Genomic DNA, 20,396 nt, shown 5'->3' on the forward strand with positions numbered 1-20,396 from the left:
ATGACGCAATTATTCCTGACTTTCAGCTGTCCTTCCTCTGAATCCTTTGGCTGCTGATTTTATTCCTGGCAACAATACAAACCAAAAGACCAAGGGGATTTAAAAAAAAAAAAAAAAAAAGAAAAAGAAAGAAAAAAAAAAACCAAACTCATTATGGGCCAGACTCTCTCAGGGCCTTTGGGATTTGCATCATTTTTGAGTAATGTAAGCAGAGATGTCTGTCCTTTGGAATCATATCCTCCTTCGGCTTACAGGGCACTGTGCCCTTTGGATCTCTTCTATCTTTCTTTGGCTCCACACCCTCCCTCGGCAGGCTTTCTCTGACTCCTGGCTTTAGCTCCTGTCTGTGGGCCAAAGCTTCCCAAATCTCCAACCTTGAGATCCCTCCACCTGCTTCAGCCTGGTATGCCCAGCTGCCTTCAGAACTATTCACTGCCTTCAGAACTAAGCAAAGATGCCACATCGAGCTTAATGTGTCAAAGAGAAACTCACATCCTCTGTTCACACCCCTCCCCAAAGCAACGTTCCTTCCCAACTTGTCTACTGCTCTCCCAGTATCATTCGTTTCCTTATTCCAGCCTTGAAGTTACATAACTAACAGATGCCTCTCTTTTGGTCCCAAGCCAGTAGCCGACAAATCCCAGGGATTTTTCTGCTGCAGTAAGATTCAGCTCCTTCCTTTTTCACAGCCACCACTAAGACGAGGCACCGAATGCTCCCTTCAGTGTCAGTCCTAAGGACTCCCCTCCATGGTTAATGTCATGGTGTATACTCCACAGAACTCGGCTTCTGATTATTTCATGTCACTGTTCTCACAGAGAACCTAGAATGGTTTCCTAAAGGACAAATTTCAAGCTTGCAAAGTTGTTCATTAACTAGTTCTATTTTACCTGCTTTCTCCCCCCATATTCACCGAATACATATGGACGTTGTTAAGTAGTTATTAAATTAAAATGTCCTAGCCCCCAAACGGTGTGCCAGGCAGGGGATACATAAATACGGACTATGGTTTTTGCCAGTTTCTGAAACGTGCCTAGTCCGGTGGTGGACTATAAGCACTGATGGCAGTTTAATTAGGAGTCAATGGGGAAAGTGGAGAGGCAAGTTAAGATACTGTGAAAGGCTCAGGGCAAAAACTGAGAGCAGGAAAGCTGTTAGAGATGATAAAAATATGCACCAGTGTATTGAAGTGTCCTCCAAGTACTTGGTAGTTTGGCATTTACCCTTTAGCAAGAGACAGTCTGGTGTATATCCACTGTATACAATCTCCTCTCATCTGCTTCTGTGACTGGCTCTTTTTTATGTTTATTTATTTATTTTTGAAAAGGAGCGAGAGAGAGAGAGCACAAGCAGTGGGGGGAGAGAGCAGGGCGGGAGAGAGACACACACACACACACAGGGAGACAGAGGATTCGAAGCAGGCTCTGCACTGTCAGCCCAGAGCTGGATGCAGGGCTCGAACTCACAAACCCTGAGATCATGACCTGAAGTCCCATGCACGACCCACTGAACCTTAGAACGCTGGCACTACTTTCAAAGAAGAAGTTTCTCAAATTTAAATACTTATTTGAAACGTGTCATTCAGTGGATTTAGTTCAAGACCTACGAATCTGCTTTTTGACAGGTTCCCAAGTGAATCAGGCATCAAAAAATCCTGAACCTCTTTGAGAATGTGTTTTAGACCTCCGTGGCTTGCTTCTATTTCTCCATGCATACGGTCCACTGCCCACGGGGCCTAGCAAAGTCTACGTGCTGTGCCGAATGTTCTAGGCTCCAGCTGTCCGCTCAGTTTGGTGACTATTAGACACAACGATTACTGATGGCACTCAAGAGTCAAGAAAAGTGGCTCAGCCAAGTGGCGTATAACGCCTCCTGAAGCTTATAATGTCTCTGAAAGTCACCAGTAGGAGCAAGAGGAAATTACATTTTCTGTCCTCTCAAAAAAAGTGCTCAGCCATCACCCCGAACGACCTCAGTGCTTCTCCAATCATGCTTTCAGAGAATCAGAACGCACTGCAAGTTCAACAGTTTGCTTAAAAAAAAAAAAAAAAAGTCTACTCATGCCCTCGATGCAATCACGCACACCCTCACAAACATCATAAGGCGGTGCAACCAATATCGCTGACGTACCGCGAGTAAGGACTCATGCAAACGACAAAACGAAGCTCGAAGTTACTCTAGGCGACACTTTCTCTCCAAGTCCCCCACCTCCGCCCGCGCCCGGCCGCTCTGGTCCGTTCCTGGGCGGGGCTCGGCCGTAGGGCGGGGGCGGGGCCGGGGCGTCGGCGGCGTGCTGACGTCAGAGCGTGGAGACGCCCAACGCGGCGTCCGGCGCGCGGCTGGGCCGGCGGTGGCGGCTGTCGCTGGCCTCGTTGCGTGAGCCGCGGGGTCCGCGTCCGCTCCGTCCGCCCTTCGCCTTGCGCCCGGTCGGGGCCTCCGCGGCCCGGCGCCGGCCCGCCATGGTGCCGTCGGCGCGCCCTGCGCGGCCCCGCTGAGCCTGGGTGCGGCGGCGAGCGCGGCTCGGGGTCACCATGCCCACCCGTGAGTGGCCGGCCGAGGGTCGGGCCGGGCGGGGGGCGTTGGGAGGCGGCGGCCCGCGCAGCGCGCGCTCCCGGGTGGTCCGCTGCGGCGGCGGGGAAGCCGGGCCGGACTGGGGAGAGCCGGGGAGAGCCAGGAAGTGCCAGCCGCCCGGCGAGTTACTTTCGTTTCGGCTCAGCCTGCCCGCGGGGAGGCGTGAGTCCGTTGCACGGACGGGGAAACTGAGGCCCGAGCGTTAAGCATGCCCGGGGAGTAAGTGGGAGAGCCGGAGTAACCTAGACCTGTGGGACTTCGAAGTCTAGGCTCTGTCCCCAGCTCCCGACGGAGCTGGGGCGACTTTATGGAAATGCTGGAAGTCACCGCGGTCGCAGCGCCGTCGCCAGCTGACTTCCTCGCGGGGGGGGGGGGGGGGGGGGCAGGCGTCGCCTGGTGGGACGCGGGGTTCCTGGCGGGTCCGGCCCGGCCCAGAGCCCCTCCTCCTCCAGGCTCGCGAAGTCCCAGCAGCTTGAATTTCTCCCCGTTGGTAACTCGCCGAGGTGGCTGAAGTAGGTGCTCTTTTGGGAACTTGTTAGGCTTCTGTGCCCCAAAGTGTGGCTGTTGGACCACCTGCTTCGGATTCACTTGGCTGCTGATTGCAAGTGCTGTTTGGGGTTCTTCCCAAGGCACCTTGACCCTGCAGCTCGGGCCCCGGAATCTGCGTGTTTAATAAGTGGCCTAGGTGTTACTGAGGGACTCTGAAGTTTGAAGAACATTGCATGTTGGGGACATTTTGGACAGACGGGGTAGGACAGGATTACTAATGACCCATTTTAAAACGACCCGGAGAATTGCATTGTGACTTGAAACCTAGTGGCCCATATGTGTCTGTGCAAACTAAGGAAATTCCCTAATTTTGCACGGAGAGGAAGCATGAAGATGATTGATTTGAAACTGTTTTCAATTAGGGCTCTTTTGAGTAAGCGTTTCATATTGTAAAATCTGTAAACACTTGAAAATACGCTTCCAGTTAGCTCACATTTTTTTAGAATTCATAACTCCTAACTGTCCTTATTTTGGTAGACATAAGGGACACTGGATTTCCAGGTCAGCCTCAAATGCATGTTTTGTTTTCTGGTGGGTAAAGAGGAATTTTTTTCCGGATATTGAAAAAGGTTTATGTAATGCTGTGGCAAATCTTTAGATGATCTTGATGGAACGATTACTTTTAACTCGCCCTATTTATGTGGGTAAGGTGGATTTTGTGTTCTGAACACAGTAATGTGTGTCCTTAACTCATGGTCTTGAAGTTTGTGTTCCTTAAATATGTCAATTTATGTCTTAATTGTATTCCTCTAGATTGGAGGAATATCATCATCATCATTGTTATTTCTTTTATATTGTTTATGATTTCTGAATGTATGTTCTTGTTATCCAGGAATATTTGAGATGAGCATTGTGCTAATCTTACTTTGAGAAAGGAAAAGGGAGAGGCGGTGTAAACACCTACTCTTGAAAGTTAAGGCTTCAAGTGGAATTTATTGGTAAAATGGCAATATAAGTTATGCTGTGAAATTAAATTTTTAGTGCTAAGATTATCTAGCCTCATGGGGTGGATTCAGAAAACTTGTCTCTCTTTTTTTTTTCCCCCAAATGTTAATTTATTTTGAGAGAGAGGGTGCCTGTGTTTGCACACACGAGTGGGGGGGAAGGGCAGAGAGGGAGAGAGAGGATCCCAAGCAGAGCTCCCTGCAGCACTCAATCTCGGGACCAGGAGATCATGACCTGAGCCAAAACCCAGAGTTGGATGCTCAACTGATTGAGCCATTCAGGTGCCCCAGGAAACTTGTGTCTTTAAAAATATATGATTTACAATGCAAAATGAGGCAAGGATGAACCATGGCGTATTTGCATAGTTAACGATGCGGATTTTATGGCCTGATTGGAAGGCTAGTGAAATGTTTGAGTTATCTCTCATTATCGTTGGTCGTATTTATTGTGGTACAGTTTCTGTGATTGCGTAAACACCTAGTACCAGCTGGCAAGACTCAGGTGAAGTGGTTGAGTTCACGTTGCCTTTTGTCCCTCTTCGTGGCCAGAACCACCAGCATTGCTGGGATAGTTCAGTGGACCGTGGTACTTCTTAGAAATCCTGTGTGGAGAATAAATGTCAACATAGGCGCTTTCTTTGGGGATGTTTTTAGGAAGGAATCTCTCTCCAAATCAACTGAACTTTTTAATTTATCTTTTTTAAATGTCAAATGAGTTCAGAGGCTCAGTTGCAAGCTGGACCCGTTAATCCTTTAAAGCTTTAGTGAATGAATGTATTGCTTTTCTCTTGGGGATGAACACTAGGGTCTCTCAGACTAGAACTCTAAAAGTGACCCTTGCTCTCAGCCATCGAATTATTCTCCTATTGCTGTTTGGTTGCTAATTTGGAATATTGATACTCTCAGTCATTGAAACCGGTGTTAATAAGCAGAATCTGATGGAGCGTGGTATACCCCTGAAGGCTAAGCAATTGCATTATCACATGAATGTTAACTAGTAGCTTCGTTGGAATTATTTTGAAGAGCCGGGAACTCTTTTGCAGAAAGCAGCTACCTGGAAGGATGCCTGACAGGAAGCTGCCGCGACAGGAATAATTCTGTGGTTATGTCACTATATTCAGCCAGTCGTTTGCAGTAATCACTAAGCACAGATTTTAAGAATGTTTCACTAAATGGTCTTTTCAAACCTACAAGCCTACAATTTGATACATCATGTCTCTAAAGGCCTTTATTTCAGCTTCTCCTTTGAAGGACCGTGCAGAAACATTTTGATCTTCAAGATTTTCAAACCCTGAGTCGGAATTGGAGTGGAAGCGATGTTACAGCTTAATCCAGCCATTTTATTTTCTTTTTCGTTTCAGGAGACTGAGACCCCCACGAGCCTCAGTGACGTGGCTGAGGTCACACCTGGAACAGAGCCAGGGCTCCAGCACACATCCAGTCCCTAGAATCCTTCACCGCGAGGAGTGTAGATGAGGTTTAGTTTTGGTGTTCCAGCACCACGATGATAGTAGTTTACCCTCCTCCCCCCTTTATTCCCTGCGATTACATGAAGATAAAAGTGAGTTTAGCCAAAACTTAAGTCAGGCATGTAAACTTCTAAGAAAATTTGACATTTTTGCCTTTGCTTCTGTCTTGCCGCAGGACTCTGGGCAAAGAAGGCTGAGGGTTTCACTGGTGTATTCAGCGGATACTTGGTTCTGTAGGCACAGCCTTCCCGTTTTGGTAAACTGCTTATGTGAAAGGGGTTCCGGAGCTGACAATTGCCTCGAAACTGGTTCAGTAAAACCTGCTCTTTTATTATCTATGTAACATTATTGTATATTGGCTAAGGGGAACTGAAACTCGTAAGCATTGTTTGCTACAAACTATACTTTCAGTAATTTGTGGTTAATGCTTTCTTTTCTCATTTAGATGTTGGCATTGATATCTGGTCAGATTTGTTAAGCTGTGGTAATGTGGTCACTTCATGTTTGTTTTTTTCCCCACCGATGAGGCTGATGATATTTGACTTATTTTTCAGTCTGTTGTTATGAAAGAGGTGCAAAGTACTGACGAATTGTGAAGCGAACGATGCATGCTGGGTGGAGAGGTTCCATTTAGAATGCATTACCAGCAAATGACGTATTCCTGGCTTGTGAGCTCTTTGTGTTCATTGGTTCTGTGCACCTCTCCTCCCCCTTCCACCCAGCACCTATGTGTACTGCCAGAGTCCCAACTGAAGAATTTTCTTTCTCACAGTGACCTTTGGCCTGAGACTGGTGACTACTAGATCTCAACTTTCAGTCTGTCCCCACTCATGGGGCATGGGACATCGAAGAGGGTGTAGATGGTGGGAGGTAAGGCTGGAAGAGATAGGAGCCAGAACTTGAAGGATCTTGTATGCCATGAATGAACTTGACCAAAACTGTGTTCATGCGGTCACAGTCACTGACTGTCCTCTTTATAGGCGTACTGGCCATTTCCAATAGACTGATCACTTTATAGAAACTTAAAACCTGCTGTTAGTAATAGAGAATTAATTATTGAGTGCTGTGGTGTGCCAGGCAGTATACTTTGTGCTTTATGAGAAATACCTTATTTCATTATTTTCTACTTTGTGGGAAGCCCTGATTGACATGTTATGGAAATGGAGAGATTGAAGTCCAGGAAGAGTTAAGCAGTTTGCCTGATTCCAGTAAATGGTAGAGGTGGGATTGGAACTAGGTGGGTCTGGCTTCAGAGTCCTAGCTTTTTTTCACCCTACACTGTTCTGAGCCAGGCAGGAGTTGGGTCTACCAGATACTATCAGTTTCACCATTACTTTTGCTCAGCACTGTGCTTAGTTACATAACAGGTGCTTGGTAAACGTTGAATCAGTGAATCTTAACTGGAGTCACAGAACTTATTCTTTGGATACCAAAACCTGAACTAAACCTTTTCCCATTAAAACAGTGTTATGAGAGTTCTATAATTCATGATTAGGTTCTTAGCAGGCCTGCCTCTAACATTTGTCAGGCTAAGAATACAGATGGAAGCTTGAAAATTGTAGTCTTAATCAGGATTTCTCAAACTTTGCTCTGTTGATGTCTTGGATTGGATAATGAATGTTTTGTTGGGGAGGTGAGGGCTGCTGTGTGCTTTGTGGGGTTTAGCAGCAACTTGGCCTTTACCCACTGGAGGCTAGTAGTAAATCTCCCTGTTCCCCAAAGTTGTGGCAGTCAAATCTGTACCCAGACATTGCCAAATGTCCCCTGGGGGAGTCATCATTGTCCCTGGGTTGAGAACCACTGATTTAAATATTTAAATATTATAGATCAGGCTCTTCCTGCAGCCCACTGCTTTCCTATCCAAGGTCCCTGTAGACGTTGCCTTCTCAACCTGAAGGCCCAAAGGAACCTGCAGTCTGATCTAGTCAGTAGTGATCTGTAAGGTCAGGTCAGGGTCAGGAAAGACCCTTGACCTTGTCGGGCAACTTTGGGGAACCTAGGCAGGTTCCCCTTTGCCCATACCTTGCTTTTCCATCTCAAGATTTCCACACGGTTCTAAGTACCTTCCAGAGCTATACCATGTGGATACAGGGGTAGGTGGGAGGAGTAAGCCCAGCTTTCTGGAGAACTTATCTGCCACGGTGGGTGATCTGGAGTGAGCAACTTGAACCAGCAAGTGCATCTTTCTCTGGTTTCTCTGGCAGTGATTTCTAATATTGCCTCTCCGCTCGCTAGCCCACAAATCCCTCTAAATGAAAAAAAGTCCTTTGTTTTGGGAGGCAGAGGCCCTTTTTTTCCTGAGTCCAATGAAGGTACTATGTTAGGAGAAAGCTACAAATTACCCATTACATAGCTCTGCTTTGGTATGGAATGACCCAGTTGTCGTTAACAGCCTTCTGTAGGCATGGGATGGATTGCAGTGGACAGATCTGATTTCATGTAGTCTGTCATATCCTCCCTTTGCGTATTTATTTACTGCTGTCCACCTTCCTTTAGGTATTGTTAGATAACATGATTCCAATTTTTACTAAAGAAGGAATCACTGTGTAGGTATTTTTATTGTACTTATGAATCAGACAGTCTTTCTGTATGAACAGCTAGTTCTGTTACAAACTCCACTTTAAACTCCTTTGGAGGAGTCCCTGTGTAGACAATGAGTACCTCCTTATCCGATAGTGTTAGTAGAAGGTTTTATTGATGTTGAAGGAAACAGGTTCCTGGCATTCTCAGAAATGGAGAGGAGGGCACAGAAAATCCCGGTATGGCTCCCCCCACTTTAAGGAGGAAAGTGTCGACCAGTAGATAAGATGTGAGCTGTTTGTCTAGGTTAGGGCTTCTTCAATATTTTTGCAAAACAAACCCTGTGGAGAATCTGATGAAAGCAGATTTTCATATAAACTTTTGCATAGTTTCTAGAGATTCAAAAGCATACTGAGATGTGTCCCCTGCAAAAATGGAGATCACCAGAATGGCAGTTGTTCTTCGACCAAAGCTTTGTAATTCAGGTTGTAGAAGAATATCATCGTTTGCCAAATATATCATGCCATTTTTAATTTTATTTGTTTGTTTTTGAGAGAGAGTGTGTGCGCTCGTGTGTGTAAGGACACAAGTGGGGGAGAGAGGTGGAGGGAGAGAGAGAGAGAGAGGGAGAGGGAGAGAGAGACAGAGAGAATCTTAAGCAGGCTTCGCGCCCAGCACAGAGTCCGACTGGGGGTGATCTCAGATCGTGACCTGAGCTGAAATCCAAGAGTCTGATGCTTAACTGACTGAGCCACTCAGGTGCCCCCATGTCATTATTTTGTAAAGACTTAGAATTGTTGGTTCTAATTTTTATTTTTTAAATTAAAAAAATGTTTATATATTTTATATGTACTATATGCACTTGTATATGTTTTATATTTGTATATGTTTGTGTATATTCTAAGTACTTTCTTCTTCTACTTCATTGCCCCCTATTTTACATGCTTTTTATAATTTTATCTTACCTCTCAGCTAGCCGACTGAAACCTCTTCTTATAATGTAGATGAATATTCACAAAGGCTTTTCTAAATTCAGCATGTATAAAGAGAGTTCATTTAGGAACTGTAGGATCACCGGAGAGGGAAAAATGAAATTGAATTGAATTTTACAGCTAAAAAGAACATTTAGTGCAATCATTAAGAGGAAGGTTAAACCAAGTAGGTTAAGTGTGCCAGTCAGCTGGGTAATGGAGTGCTGCCAGAACCTGGGTCATCTGAGTCCTGGAGGGGTGTTCACAGCTACATACCCTTCATACTGCCTTCATATGGGATAGAAGGATATATGATGGAAGTATTACAAAAATCTGTGGCTCAAGAGGTAAAGGATTTAAAGTTAATGTTAAACATAAAAAATTCGATATTTGCAGTTTTTTTTATAAACCAAGGAGAACACCAATTCTGTGTGGTTAAAGCATACACCTATGCTTATAAAAGTCTACGTACATTGATAAAGATTTTGGGGGAAATGATTACATTTCATTAATAAGGAAATGCAAATTAAAAGCTGAAATCATTTTCGGATTGTCAGATTCCCAAAGACTTTTTAATAATAACAGGCAAAGGTGGTGAGGTACAGTACGAAAGGTAGAAGTTTAAATTGGTACAGATTTTTTTGGAAAGTAATCTGCAATATTTTATCAAGTGCTCTAATACTTCTGTTCATTGACCCAGTAATTTCACTTTTGGGAATCTATCCCTAAGAAATTACTGAAAACAGACTGTACCAAGGTTTCTGCACTGAGATGTTTATCGCAGTAATATTTATAAGATGGTGAAAACACAGAAACTTCTGTAGCCAATAATGAGGAAGTGAAATTGAATGAGGAACATTAATGCAACCATTAAAAATGATACTTTTGAATGTGCTGAGGTTATGAATTATTTTTATTTTCTTTGTAATTTGTGTTTTTCCGATTTTCTATATAGTTAGCATATAGTCTACAATCAGAAGAAGGTGCTTAAGGCTCTTCACAGCTTTAACGTAATTTTTAAAAAAAATTTAAATTTTTTTCACAAAACTGAAATGAAACATTAAAATACTGCCCTGAACTGGCTTTTGCTTTAGTCCACGGAAAAGAATTTTGATTGATCAAATAGTGTTGGTTGTATATATATCTGGCTTAGGAGAACATTGTGTTTGTTGTCTGACTACCATTGCTGTCCTATGCTGGGAGATGTAAAATGCTGGGAATTACTTTGAACAGTGGTTGGTGAATAATGTTCTTAAATAGGAAGTAAAATAATGGGGCTTTTTTTTTTTTTTTTTAATCATTGGTATTTTAGTCTGAAAGGAGGAAGAAATAATCTGATTTATTAAGTGGTGGTTTCAATCATGAAAACCTGAAAGGTTAAGATGAGTCATTATGTGTGGGTTCAATTTATTAGGAGTTTGCAGGGTCTTTTTGAGTGGGGGCGGGGAATGATTGTGTGTTCTAGAATGAATACAGTTCTAGGGAAGTATGATCGTAAAATGAACGCTGGCAATTCCTCCTATGATTAAGATGTCAAACCTGTCAAAATTCTCTCATTTGTATTTGCCGGCTTCGTGCAGTTCTTGAAATGAGCTTGTTCTTGCATATGCTCTAAAGCAAACAGGAGCTACTGTTACTTTTACTCTTTCCATGTAGGCTGTCATATTCTTCCTTCTGTATATTTATTTACTGCTCTTTAACTTCAGGGATTATTAGATAGCATGATTCTCTTTTTATTAAAGAAGGAGTCACTACTCAGATTTTTTTCATTGTACCTCCAAATTAAGAGTTTGCTGTGTTCTAAAATTAGGCATTAAATTTTTGCTCTGCAGTCTTCAAAAAGACCTCTGTCCTCCTAAATGCTTTTTATTAATTTATTTATTTAGCTTGTTTTTATTCCTACCTAGTGGGTTATTCAGCTGTACCTTTTTCTTTTCACTAGCTGAACTCCAGGGTATTCCTGCTGCCGGAGTTTTCTGGGTAATGCTAAGTGTTCTTCACACCCCTGCTATTTAATTGACTTTCTGAACAGCTGTCTTGGCAATTTGCTACAGAGTTCTCTGTGCTGTGGATGCACTTAACTTTAAATGGATCTCACTCCTGCTGGGCAGAGAAAATGAAGTACAAGGTGTTCAAGTCTGCCATTGTCAATTGCTGGGACTTCATAAACTTTGTGGAAGGTACTGTGTCAGGCTGAAGGACCGGCCTGGAAGTTGAAAGGAGCGGCCCATTTATGAATATGACCCAAATGGACTTATGAACTTAGTTATAAGTATTTTTACTAGCTGTTTGACCTGATAAGTGGAAAATGATAATACCTCTCAGGGATATTTAGATGCAGTAGAACTTACGTAATTGTGCTTTAGAGGTAGAAATACCTCGTGAACGTGTTATTAGAATCAGTATGTGTAAGGGCAAGGTAGGTGCTTCTTGGATTATTACCGTTTGCTGTCTGAGGTTCCAGGAGGGCTTCTGCAGACAAGAGAGCACTCCAGGCAGATGGGTAGTGGCTGCGATTTGGGGTCTGAGCCCCTGGGACCTTCTCTTGTTCTCATAGCTGGGCTGTACCGTGCGAATGTCAGAGGTCCGCTTTCTTCTGCAGTTCACAGCCCTGAGTAGAAACAGCTTACATGACTTGTCCACTCCCTGGTTCACCTTTTCTCTTGGTTCCATCCTGGTTCTTTGCTTGGTCTTCTGAGGATGGGAGCACCTTTGGGAGGCTCTCCAGGTTTGTCTTACTGCACCAGGTGCGTGACATGGAACGATTCAGGGGCAGGAAGAGAGTGATGTACGTTTGCTTCAGTTCAGTTCTGTTTCTGTTACCTTTACAAAAGCTCCGTTCCCTGGCACAGATTCTCCTTGTTGGTTCCTAAGAATCCATGTTACTGATCCACATCGGAGGCTTGCACAAGGGAAGCTCGAGCTACCTTTAGAGCCAAAATTTTCAAAGTGTCTTCCATGAATGTGTAATAGGGACTGTTGAGCGAGCAGGTGGGCTTCTCTACCTGACCCAGCCACAGCTGGAGTAGCTTTTTATTGTGGGATTCTGCATTCGATTTCTGTAGGGAAGTCATGTTGGCTGCTTTTTAGAAATTTAAAATTTATAATCTTAGTAGAATATGCCCTCAGACAAAAACATAAGATGTTTTAGAATTAAAAGCTTAGGAACTGAGGGGCGCCTGTGGCTCAGTCGGTTAAGCCTCCGACTTTGGCTCAGATCATGATCTCGTGATCCGTGCGCTGGAGCCTGCGTTGGGCTCTGTGCTGACAACTCTGAGCCTGGAGCCTGCTTTGGATTCTGCATCATCCTCTCTCTGCCCCGCTCCTGCTCGTGTTCTGTGTTCCTCTCTCTCAAAAATGAATAAATATTAAAAAAAAAAAAAAAAAAAAAGCTTAGGAACTGAGAGGCAAAAACCAAAGCCATCGACCTGATGGCGTCTCACCTCTTTTGCTCTGATGACCTCCAGGAGTGGAACTGTCTGCTTTCTCCTTGTAGTCGTTTCAGTCATACAGTCATAGGTGCTGTCAGTGTGTTATTGGAGTCACAAATGTTCTCTTTCGGTTTTCTCGTTTTCCTTTGGATTTCTCTTAGGGATTCATTCATTCAGCAAATTATTTTAGTGCCTATGTTGGCAGGGCACTACTGGGTGGGGAATACAGAGATGAATAAAGCAGTCTCTAGCTTTAAGAAGTTAATAGAACCTTGTGTAGATGGCTGTAACACAAAGGACGTGGTAAGCAGCCTAAAATGGTGCTGTGGAGTCTAGAGGAGAGACTGCAAGGGCAAGGTGAGTGCAAGGTGCCATCAGAAGCCCGAGAAGTGATAGGAGAAGCATGGATTTGGGGAAAGTGTTTGAGGTGAGTCATATGGGGGGAAATAACTAGCAGCCAGTTGAAGTAAGTCATTGATACTGGGGAAAGTGAAGACTTGAAGGTGTGTGCGTGTGTGTGTGCGCGTATTTGGTAATTTTGTCTTTTAATCAACACATTTATTCAGTCCCTACTACGAGTCAGTTTTCATAGACACTGAGGGTACAGCAGTATGCTCATACTGGGCACAATGGGCGTCATCATGGATGTCATGCCTGCTCTCACGAAGCTTAGTCTTGAGGGGAAGACAAGTCCAGAGCACGTAATTACGCTGACCGGGCAGGGAGCTTTACGAGCACCTGTACCTGTTTCGTTTACCACTGTATGTAGCTTTTGATGTAGCGCTTGGCCCGTGATACACATTCCGTGTATGTTTGTAGAGTAACTCAAATTACTGAGAGAAACACAGGTTGCTATGGAAGCACATAAGCAAGGTTGGAGGGAGAACAGTTAGAGGTTATTAAAGTACAGTAGCCTGAGCGATGGGCTTTGGACTTGGATGATGGTGGTGAGGTAGATTGCAGTGGACCAGTCTGTATACTGCTGGGGAAGTACAGTTGATAGAATTAATTGGATGAGAGGTTGAGGGAGAAGGAGGAGTCAGAATTCCTCCAGAGTTTCATGCTTGATCCCTGGGGTGAACTGCTCTGGTTCATGCTTGATCCCTGGGGTGAACGGAAAGTCGTATAGGGACTTTCTGGAGAAAGAGCAATTGGGGAAATGAGGATGGAACCTGAGTCCGTTTTGGGCTGTGATAAGTGTGTGATGCCTGAAAGGACATTCAGGGCGCGTTTGTAGTGGGTGAGATTACCGAAGGCTAGGCTGTAAAGAGGCTCAGGGCAGATCCTTGAGGAATGTGTCCACTTACGGCTTAAATAGGCAGAGGGACCAAAGAGGGAGCAGGTGGCGCATAAATCTAATACCGCTGCAACCAGTGCATGACAAGAGCTGTGTCAGACTCAGATGAGGGCCCGTTGATTTATAGTAGCATCTGAAACATTCCAATATAGCACGAAAAGGGGGAAAAGTGTCTTACTGTTTGAGCTGATGCTACGACAGTTTGTGAAGTGCTAGGAAAGAAATCTTAATTTAAAGCTTAGGGACCGAAAGACGATTGTGTATCGAAACCATGGTATGTACCGTCCTGTCCTTAAGGCCTTCACTGTCTTGTCACTGCTTTCTGGCTGGGGGAAGGGATCGTCATTCTAGGTTGAGAGGACGTGAACTGTTCTGTGATTCCTGCACAAACATGCTTAATTGTGCACTTTGCAAGGAGAAATGAAGGCACCTCCACATATGTAATAGAAAAATTTTCATGTAGAACTGAATTGTCAGTAACGTGTCTCTTGTTGTCTTTTTTGGAGTCTCATTATTATGTGTGTGCGTGAAAGAACTGAATGCTTTGCTGGCGGCAGGTCCGGTGCTCACGTAGACTTGCCGATGAACTGCTTTCTCTCTCAGACGTGAGAGGTGTCTGCACTTGAACTGTCCCCCGAGAGCCTCCACTAGCTCTTTGAGTTCTCCACACGATTTTCTCCCCTTACACAGCTAATGCTGCTCTTTTTTCCCTCCGTCCATTGTTTTCTGTGTATTTACCGACTGCAACTCAGTAAGCAGCCTCCATTCTTCTTTTAGAGAGAGAGTGTGAGTGAGGGAGAGGGCAGAGGGAGAAAAGAAAGAGAATCCCGAGCATCTCCGTGCTCCGCGTGGAACCCGACGCGGGGCTCCACTCCACAACCTTGAGATCATGAGCAGAAATCAGGAGTCGGATGGATGCTCACCCCGACCGAGCCACCCAGCACCCCTTGCAGCCTCTGTTCTTTATTTCAGCAGCATAGAAATATCGCTGCTCTTTTTGTTGCCTTGATAGGGTACAGCAGCATGCTGGTTAAGGGCTGAACAGCTTTTAAGAATTTTAATTCTTGTATAGTTAGCATACAGTGTGGTACTCGTTTCAGGTGTACAGTAGAGTGATTGAGCAAATCCGTACGTCACCCCGTGCTCATCAGGACAAGTGCACTACCTAGTCCCCATCACCTATTTCTTCCGCCCCCTACCCACCTCCCCTCTGACCAGCATCTTGTTCTCTTTGCTTAGAGATCTGTTTCTTGGTTTGTCCCTCTCTCTTTTTTCCCTTTGCTCATTTGTTTTGTTTCTTAAATTCCACATATGAATGAAATCATACGGTATTTGTGTTTCTCTGACTTATTTCGCTTAGCATAATTCTCTCTGGCTCCAGCCATGTCATGGCAAATGGCAAGATATTCTTTTTTATGGATAAATAATACTCCATGGTGTGTGTGTGTGTACTTATACGTACATACTACATCTTCTTTATCCAGTCATCTATCCCTGGACACTTGGGCTGCTTCCATAATTTGGCTCTTATAAATCATAGTGCTATAAACATAGGGGTACAGTTTTAAAGGGCTGAACAATTTTAAAAGCTCTGTATCCAGTGGTTCTGAGGACTAGGAAGGGGTGAATATAATTAAGTGTGGTTTGGCTGCTGAGCTTTTGTTGGAATGGCAGTTGATTCCACCATCCTTAATTTTTTTTAACCTAAAATTGCATTGTATTTCAGCCTTGCTAAACAATTTGAGTATTTCCATAAAAGATAATTTTCCATTGATTCTTTAAAATTCTCCAGTATAAGTATAATTAAACATAAATAAATATAAAAATATAATTTATATATTTTATAAATATATAAAAAAATATAAATACATTTCAGCAGTTGCAGTAATAAAGTGACTAGTACAAATATATACAGATTTACAGGTTCTTGGTGTATAACATCACAGAAAGTTGCTGGTATTTTTTCTTCCATGCATTAGTAATAATGTTTAAAAAAAAATTTCTTTTGGGGGGGGGTGCCTGGGTGGCTCCGTCGGTTAAGCCTCCAGCTTTAGCTCAGGTCATGATCTTGCAGTTTGTGGATTTGAGCCCTGCATCAGGCTCTGCTGACAGCTCAGAGCCTGCAGCCTGCTTCAGATTCTGTCTTCCTCTCTCTCTGCCCCTCCCCTGTGTGCACACACACTGTCTGTCTCTGTCTCTCTCAAAAATAAATAAACATTAAAAAAAGTTTTAAAAAATTGGTTAAAAAATTTTTTTTGATGTTTATTTTTGAGAGCGCAAGTGCAGGTCGGGGAGGAGCAGAGAGACAGGGGGACAGAGGAGCCAAAGCTGGCACTGCGCTGACAGCAGGGAGCCTGATGCGGAGCCCAAGTCTGATGCTCAACCCTACTGAGCCACCCAGGTGCCCATAATGTCTTACTTTTGAAATCGAAAATTTAGTAATCCTTGGAAGTCTTACGGGGGCGTCAGATTTTACTTTATGATTCACTAAAAAAATGTGAGAAAAGATTAGATTGCCCTCTTAGCATTTTGATTAACATAAAAATCAATTGTATATACTGACTGTGATGATAATGTGTGTGTGATAAATTAAAAGAAGTCTTAGGCTTTTTTGACTTTGTGTTACTAAAATCTCATGATTGGAGTGAATACAAAATGTTTAGAGTCTCTGCTTTAGTTAGAAGTTTGGGGAGACTATATCAAACACTGAAACTTGGAGGTTTAAATTAGGAGCTTAATATTTTTTTATTCAGCTTTTTACTTATTAGCAAGGCTTATCAACAAGTCTGTGGTATATTTTGCTCTCTTTAAACTTGGGATAAAAAATAACTTATAGTATGCATTCTGTTTAGGTACATAATTAACGGCGCTACCCGTCTTTTCCTTTACTGTTTAATCAGAAAATGTAATCATCTCAATTCAGATGAAAATCTTTAACATATGGCATAGATGCTGTGGGTGTTGTGAAATTTATAAGACTCAGGGCTGTTGGTATATTAAATGTATTTGTAATTGTGGAAGTTACAAACATCTCCAGCAGATTTAACACTTTTGTTACTCTATGACTAATGGGGAAATAGGGATTTGTTAAAATTTAAGTAGTTGTGGGATTTTAAAGCTGATTTGAATTTTGCTTGATATAACTTATATCCTCCTTGTGAAATATTCGGAGGGTTTTAATTAAAAATAATGCATATCAACCTAGTTAAACTGAAAAAAGTTTCAGTCATTGTCTCTGGTAGATTCTTTTTGCTCTTAAGAGTGACAAATTATTATGTTTTGATTGAAGGGTTTATTTTTCTAGACTATAGTGCCTTAGTTTTTAAAAGTAGAAATGGTATTTGTTGGTGCTTTTTGGAAAAGAGCTTACTTCAAAAAGTTCAAAAACCATCACTCCTATCACTTTCCGTTATCTGTGTTTTCATTTTGTACAGTAGGGTAGCAGTAGGGTTTTAAACCATGACCTTAGTGTTACAGATAACATGTTAAGATCACAATAGGTCTAATGAGGGAAGTGATTGATTTTTAAAAACACCTTTATTGAGATATAATTTGCATCCCATAAAGTTTACCTGCTTTAAGTGTATAGAAAGACTGGATCTTTATATAAACCAAAAACCCTGGGAATTACCTGAGCAGTGATTATGAACATGAATTTCCAGATGCCCCACTTTTTTTCCCCTCCAGATTTTGTTGCAGTAGGACTCACATTTTGATAAATACTAGGAGACTTGCTAATAAGAAAGGTCTGAAATTCCAGTTCTTTTTAATCTCCTCATTGTAAAGAAGATATTTTTATCTGTGCGTTTTTAAACTTGCATAGTATACCGTTAAGTTTAAAACTCTGAAATCATCCAGTATCAGATTACCATAATCACAGTATAGTCATAGTTACCGAGGGGAGAAATCACTGTACTTTCTTCTCTGCCTGCTCTGTCTCTAAAGCAAAGGATTCCCATGTTATGGCTAACAAAGTAGTGGGGGCTCTGGCTTCAAAACCGGATATTGCTTAAAGTACGGGTTTGCTGCTAGGATTTGGGGAAAGGTTGCACAGCATCGTTTCCATTATTTTCCTTATTGATTTGGGGACACTTGTGCCAGAGCGCGGTGTTGTTACAAGCGGAAACTCAAGTGCACAGTGAATAGGAAAGCCTTTTAAGGAATCCCGGGCAGTGGTCATCGTTTGGCTGTTTGTGAAGTCCTGGGGTTCTCCCCGCCTTTTCTCAGTAGTTGAGTCCTCCATGCAGCTCTTGCTTAGTCTCTGGTGTGCTGGAAATTTAGCAGTGACTTTTTGTGGAGGCGCTCTAAAAATGTAACAAAAGCGTCTCCTTCTTTCCCCCTACATATTCTTATATTCTTAGGGGCATTTTATTTCCTTTTTTTGTTTGTTTGTTTTTATTATAGCACGGGGAAAGGACCCATGAGCAGAAAGAGCTGCTTCTTAGAGACATTTTAGAGCTCAGAATAACGTATAAGTAGGAAAAGAAGATAATTTCTAGAAGTGGAATGTTTTGTAATACGACACATTCTCAGGCTGGGTGTCACTTCTCCATTCTCTGCCATCTGACTTGGTTTTTGTACCATGGTAACAATAGTATAGTCTTTTGGCAGCTGCATAATATTTTGACTGTGTTACTTTAGTCTCTAAACTAAACGGTTCGGTTTTTTTTTTTTTTTTTTTTAAAGCCATTTCAGGAAGACAGTGCGGTGCATAAACTGTTAAGAGCACAGGCTCCTAAATGGATCCAGCGGTTTTAGCTGTGTGACCTTGGGTTAATCTTTCTTGCTTGCTTGCTTGCTTTCTCTTTTTTCTTTCTTTCTGTTTATTTTTGAGAGACCAAGAGAGACTGAGCACAAGCAGGGGAGGGGCAGAGAGAGAGGGGAGACACAGAATCTGAAGCAGGCTCCAGGCTCTGAGCTGTCATCACAGAGGCCAGTGCAGGGCTCAAACCCACAAACCGTGAGATCATGACCTGAGCCGAAGCCGGACGCTTAATTGACTGAGCCACCTAGGCGCCCTGGACTCTTACTTTTGTGATCCCCTATTTGTAACCTGTAAATGTTGATGATTCATAATAGGGTTCTTGTGAACATTAAGGAAGATAAAATCAGGAATATAGTAGATATTCACATATTTGTTAAATGCATTTTGAAAGAATCAGACTGGCAGATAAGGAATAAGAGCAGGGATCCTGGGGTAGATTAGGCCCCATAGTCATTTGGTTAGGTCTTTAGGTTTTCTACTCTTTGCACTATATCCTTGAAACCAGAATTTGTGTCTCATGGACCTTGCATTTAGCAGTGGGTGTTGTGTTAGTTTGCCTGGGGCTGCTGTAACAGAGGAGCACAGACTGAGTGGCATAAACACTTTATTGGTTCACAGTTCCGGAGGTCAGAAGTCTGGGATCAGGGTGTTGGCAGGGTCTTTCCCAGTGCTGTGAGGGCAGCGTGTGTTCCAGGCCTCTCTCGCTGACTGGTAGATGCCCCCCTTCGTGTTCACGTGGAGTTCTTTCTGTATGTGTGTCTGTCTCTGAGTTTCACCTCTTTTACAGATACCAGTCTTTTACAGATACTTGTCGGATTAGGGCTGCTCTGATGACTTTATTCTAACCTAATTACCTCTGCGGACTCTGTTAATAAAGTCACATTCTGAGGCACTGGGAGTTAGACTTCAACACCAGAATTTAGGGGCGATACATTTGAACCTATAATAGGTATGTTTGAGACATGAAAGTGAAAATTTTTTTTAGTTGTAAGTTTCCATTTTTAAAACCATGCTTATCTAATAAACTTTGATGTAAGCTGGTGGCATAGTCACTTTTTCTTTTACCCAGACCAAACAGTCATTTACTTAAACTTAAGTATATTTGGCTCCAGAAGAAAATTGGTGGAATTGAGCAAAAATTCTTTCTTTTCATATCTGTTATTTTGTATGCTTCTGCTGGGATGGGGAAAGAATGAGTTTGAATGACTGGAATATCAAGGAATGAATTACAAACTCTCGGGGGCTGACTTCAGGTCATTTTGGCATTGGAATCGATTTCAGAAAGGGCACATCGCTGCTAAGTAGAAACTCACGGGTGTACATGCCATATGAAATTTTACTTGTGATAGTTTCCCAAGGCCGCTGGAACGAGGTACCACCAACGGGATGGTTTAGACAACAGAACATGCTCACTGTGCTGGAAGTTAGAAGTTTGAAATCAGGGTGTGGGCGAGGCCCTGCTTCCCGAGGCTCCGAAGAAGAATCTTTCCTTGCTTTGTCTAGCTCTGCTCCTTGTTGGCAGGCCTGAGTTCCTGGTTTGTGGCAGCATAACTAATCCCTTCCTGTCTTCCCCTCGCCTTCTTCCCTGTCAGTCTCCACGTCTTTCTCTCTTTATAAGGATACTGGAAATTGATGAAGGGCGTGCCTTAATCTGGTAGGACTTCATTTTAGCTTGATTAGCTGTGCAAAACCTGTTTCCAAATAAGATTACATTCCTAGGCATCGGGTGAGGACTTCAACGTATCTTTTTTGGGGGGAACACAGTTGTTCCGACAGCATTTGTTCATTGCTTTAAAAAGTTAGCTTTACTTTTAATTTCTTTCTCTAATCTTTTAAGTATTCCTGACTAGTAAATGGACAACTTTGTTACCACAAATTA

The 20,396-nt window shown here is 43.0% G+C and overlaps 1 protein-coding gene across 1 annotated transcript in view; it reads left to right on the forward strand.

Moving 5' to 3' along the window:
- The first annotated feature begins 2,307 nt into the window (after positions 1 to 2,307).
- The window catches only part of EFR3A (EFR3 homolog A), a 105,463-nt gene continuing 87,374 nt past the window's right edge, over positions 2,308 to 20,396 (forward strand). Inside the window, exon 1 of the mRNA XM_019459830.2 lies at positions 2,308 to 2,541. Coding sequence (XP_019315375.2) covers positions 2,532 to 2,541 — 10 coding nt within the window. The 5' untranslated portion in view covers positions 2,308 to 2,531. The remainder of the gene's footprint in view (positions 2,542 to 20,396) is intronic.

The sequence above is a fragment of the Panthera pardus genome, unplaced genomic scaffold, assembly GCF_024362965.1.
Source record: "Panthera pardus isolate Hobbes unplaced genomic scaffold, ASM2436296v1 HiC_scaffold_7, whole genome shotgun sequence".
Classification (NCBI taxonomy): domain Eukaryota; kingdom Metazoa; phylum Chordata; class Mammalia; order Carnivora; family Felidae; genus Panthera; species Panthera pardus.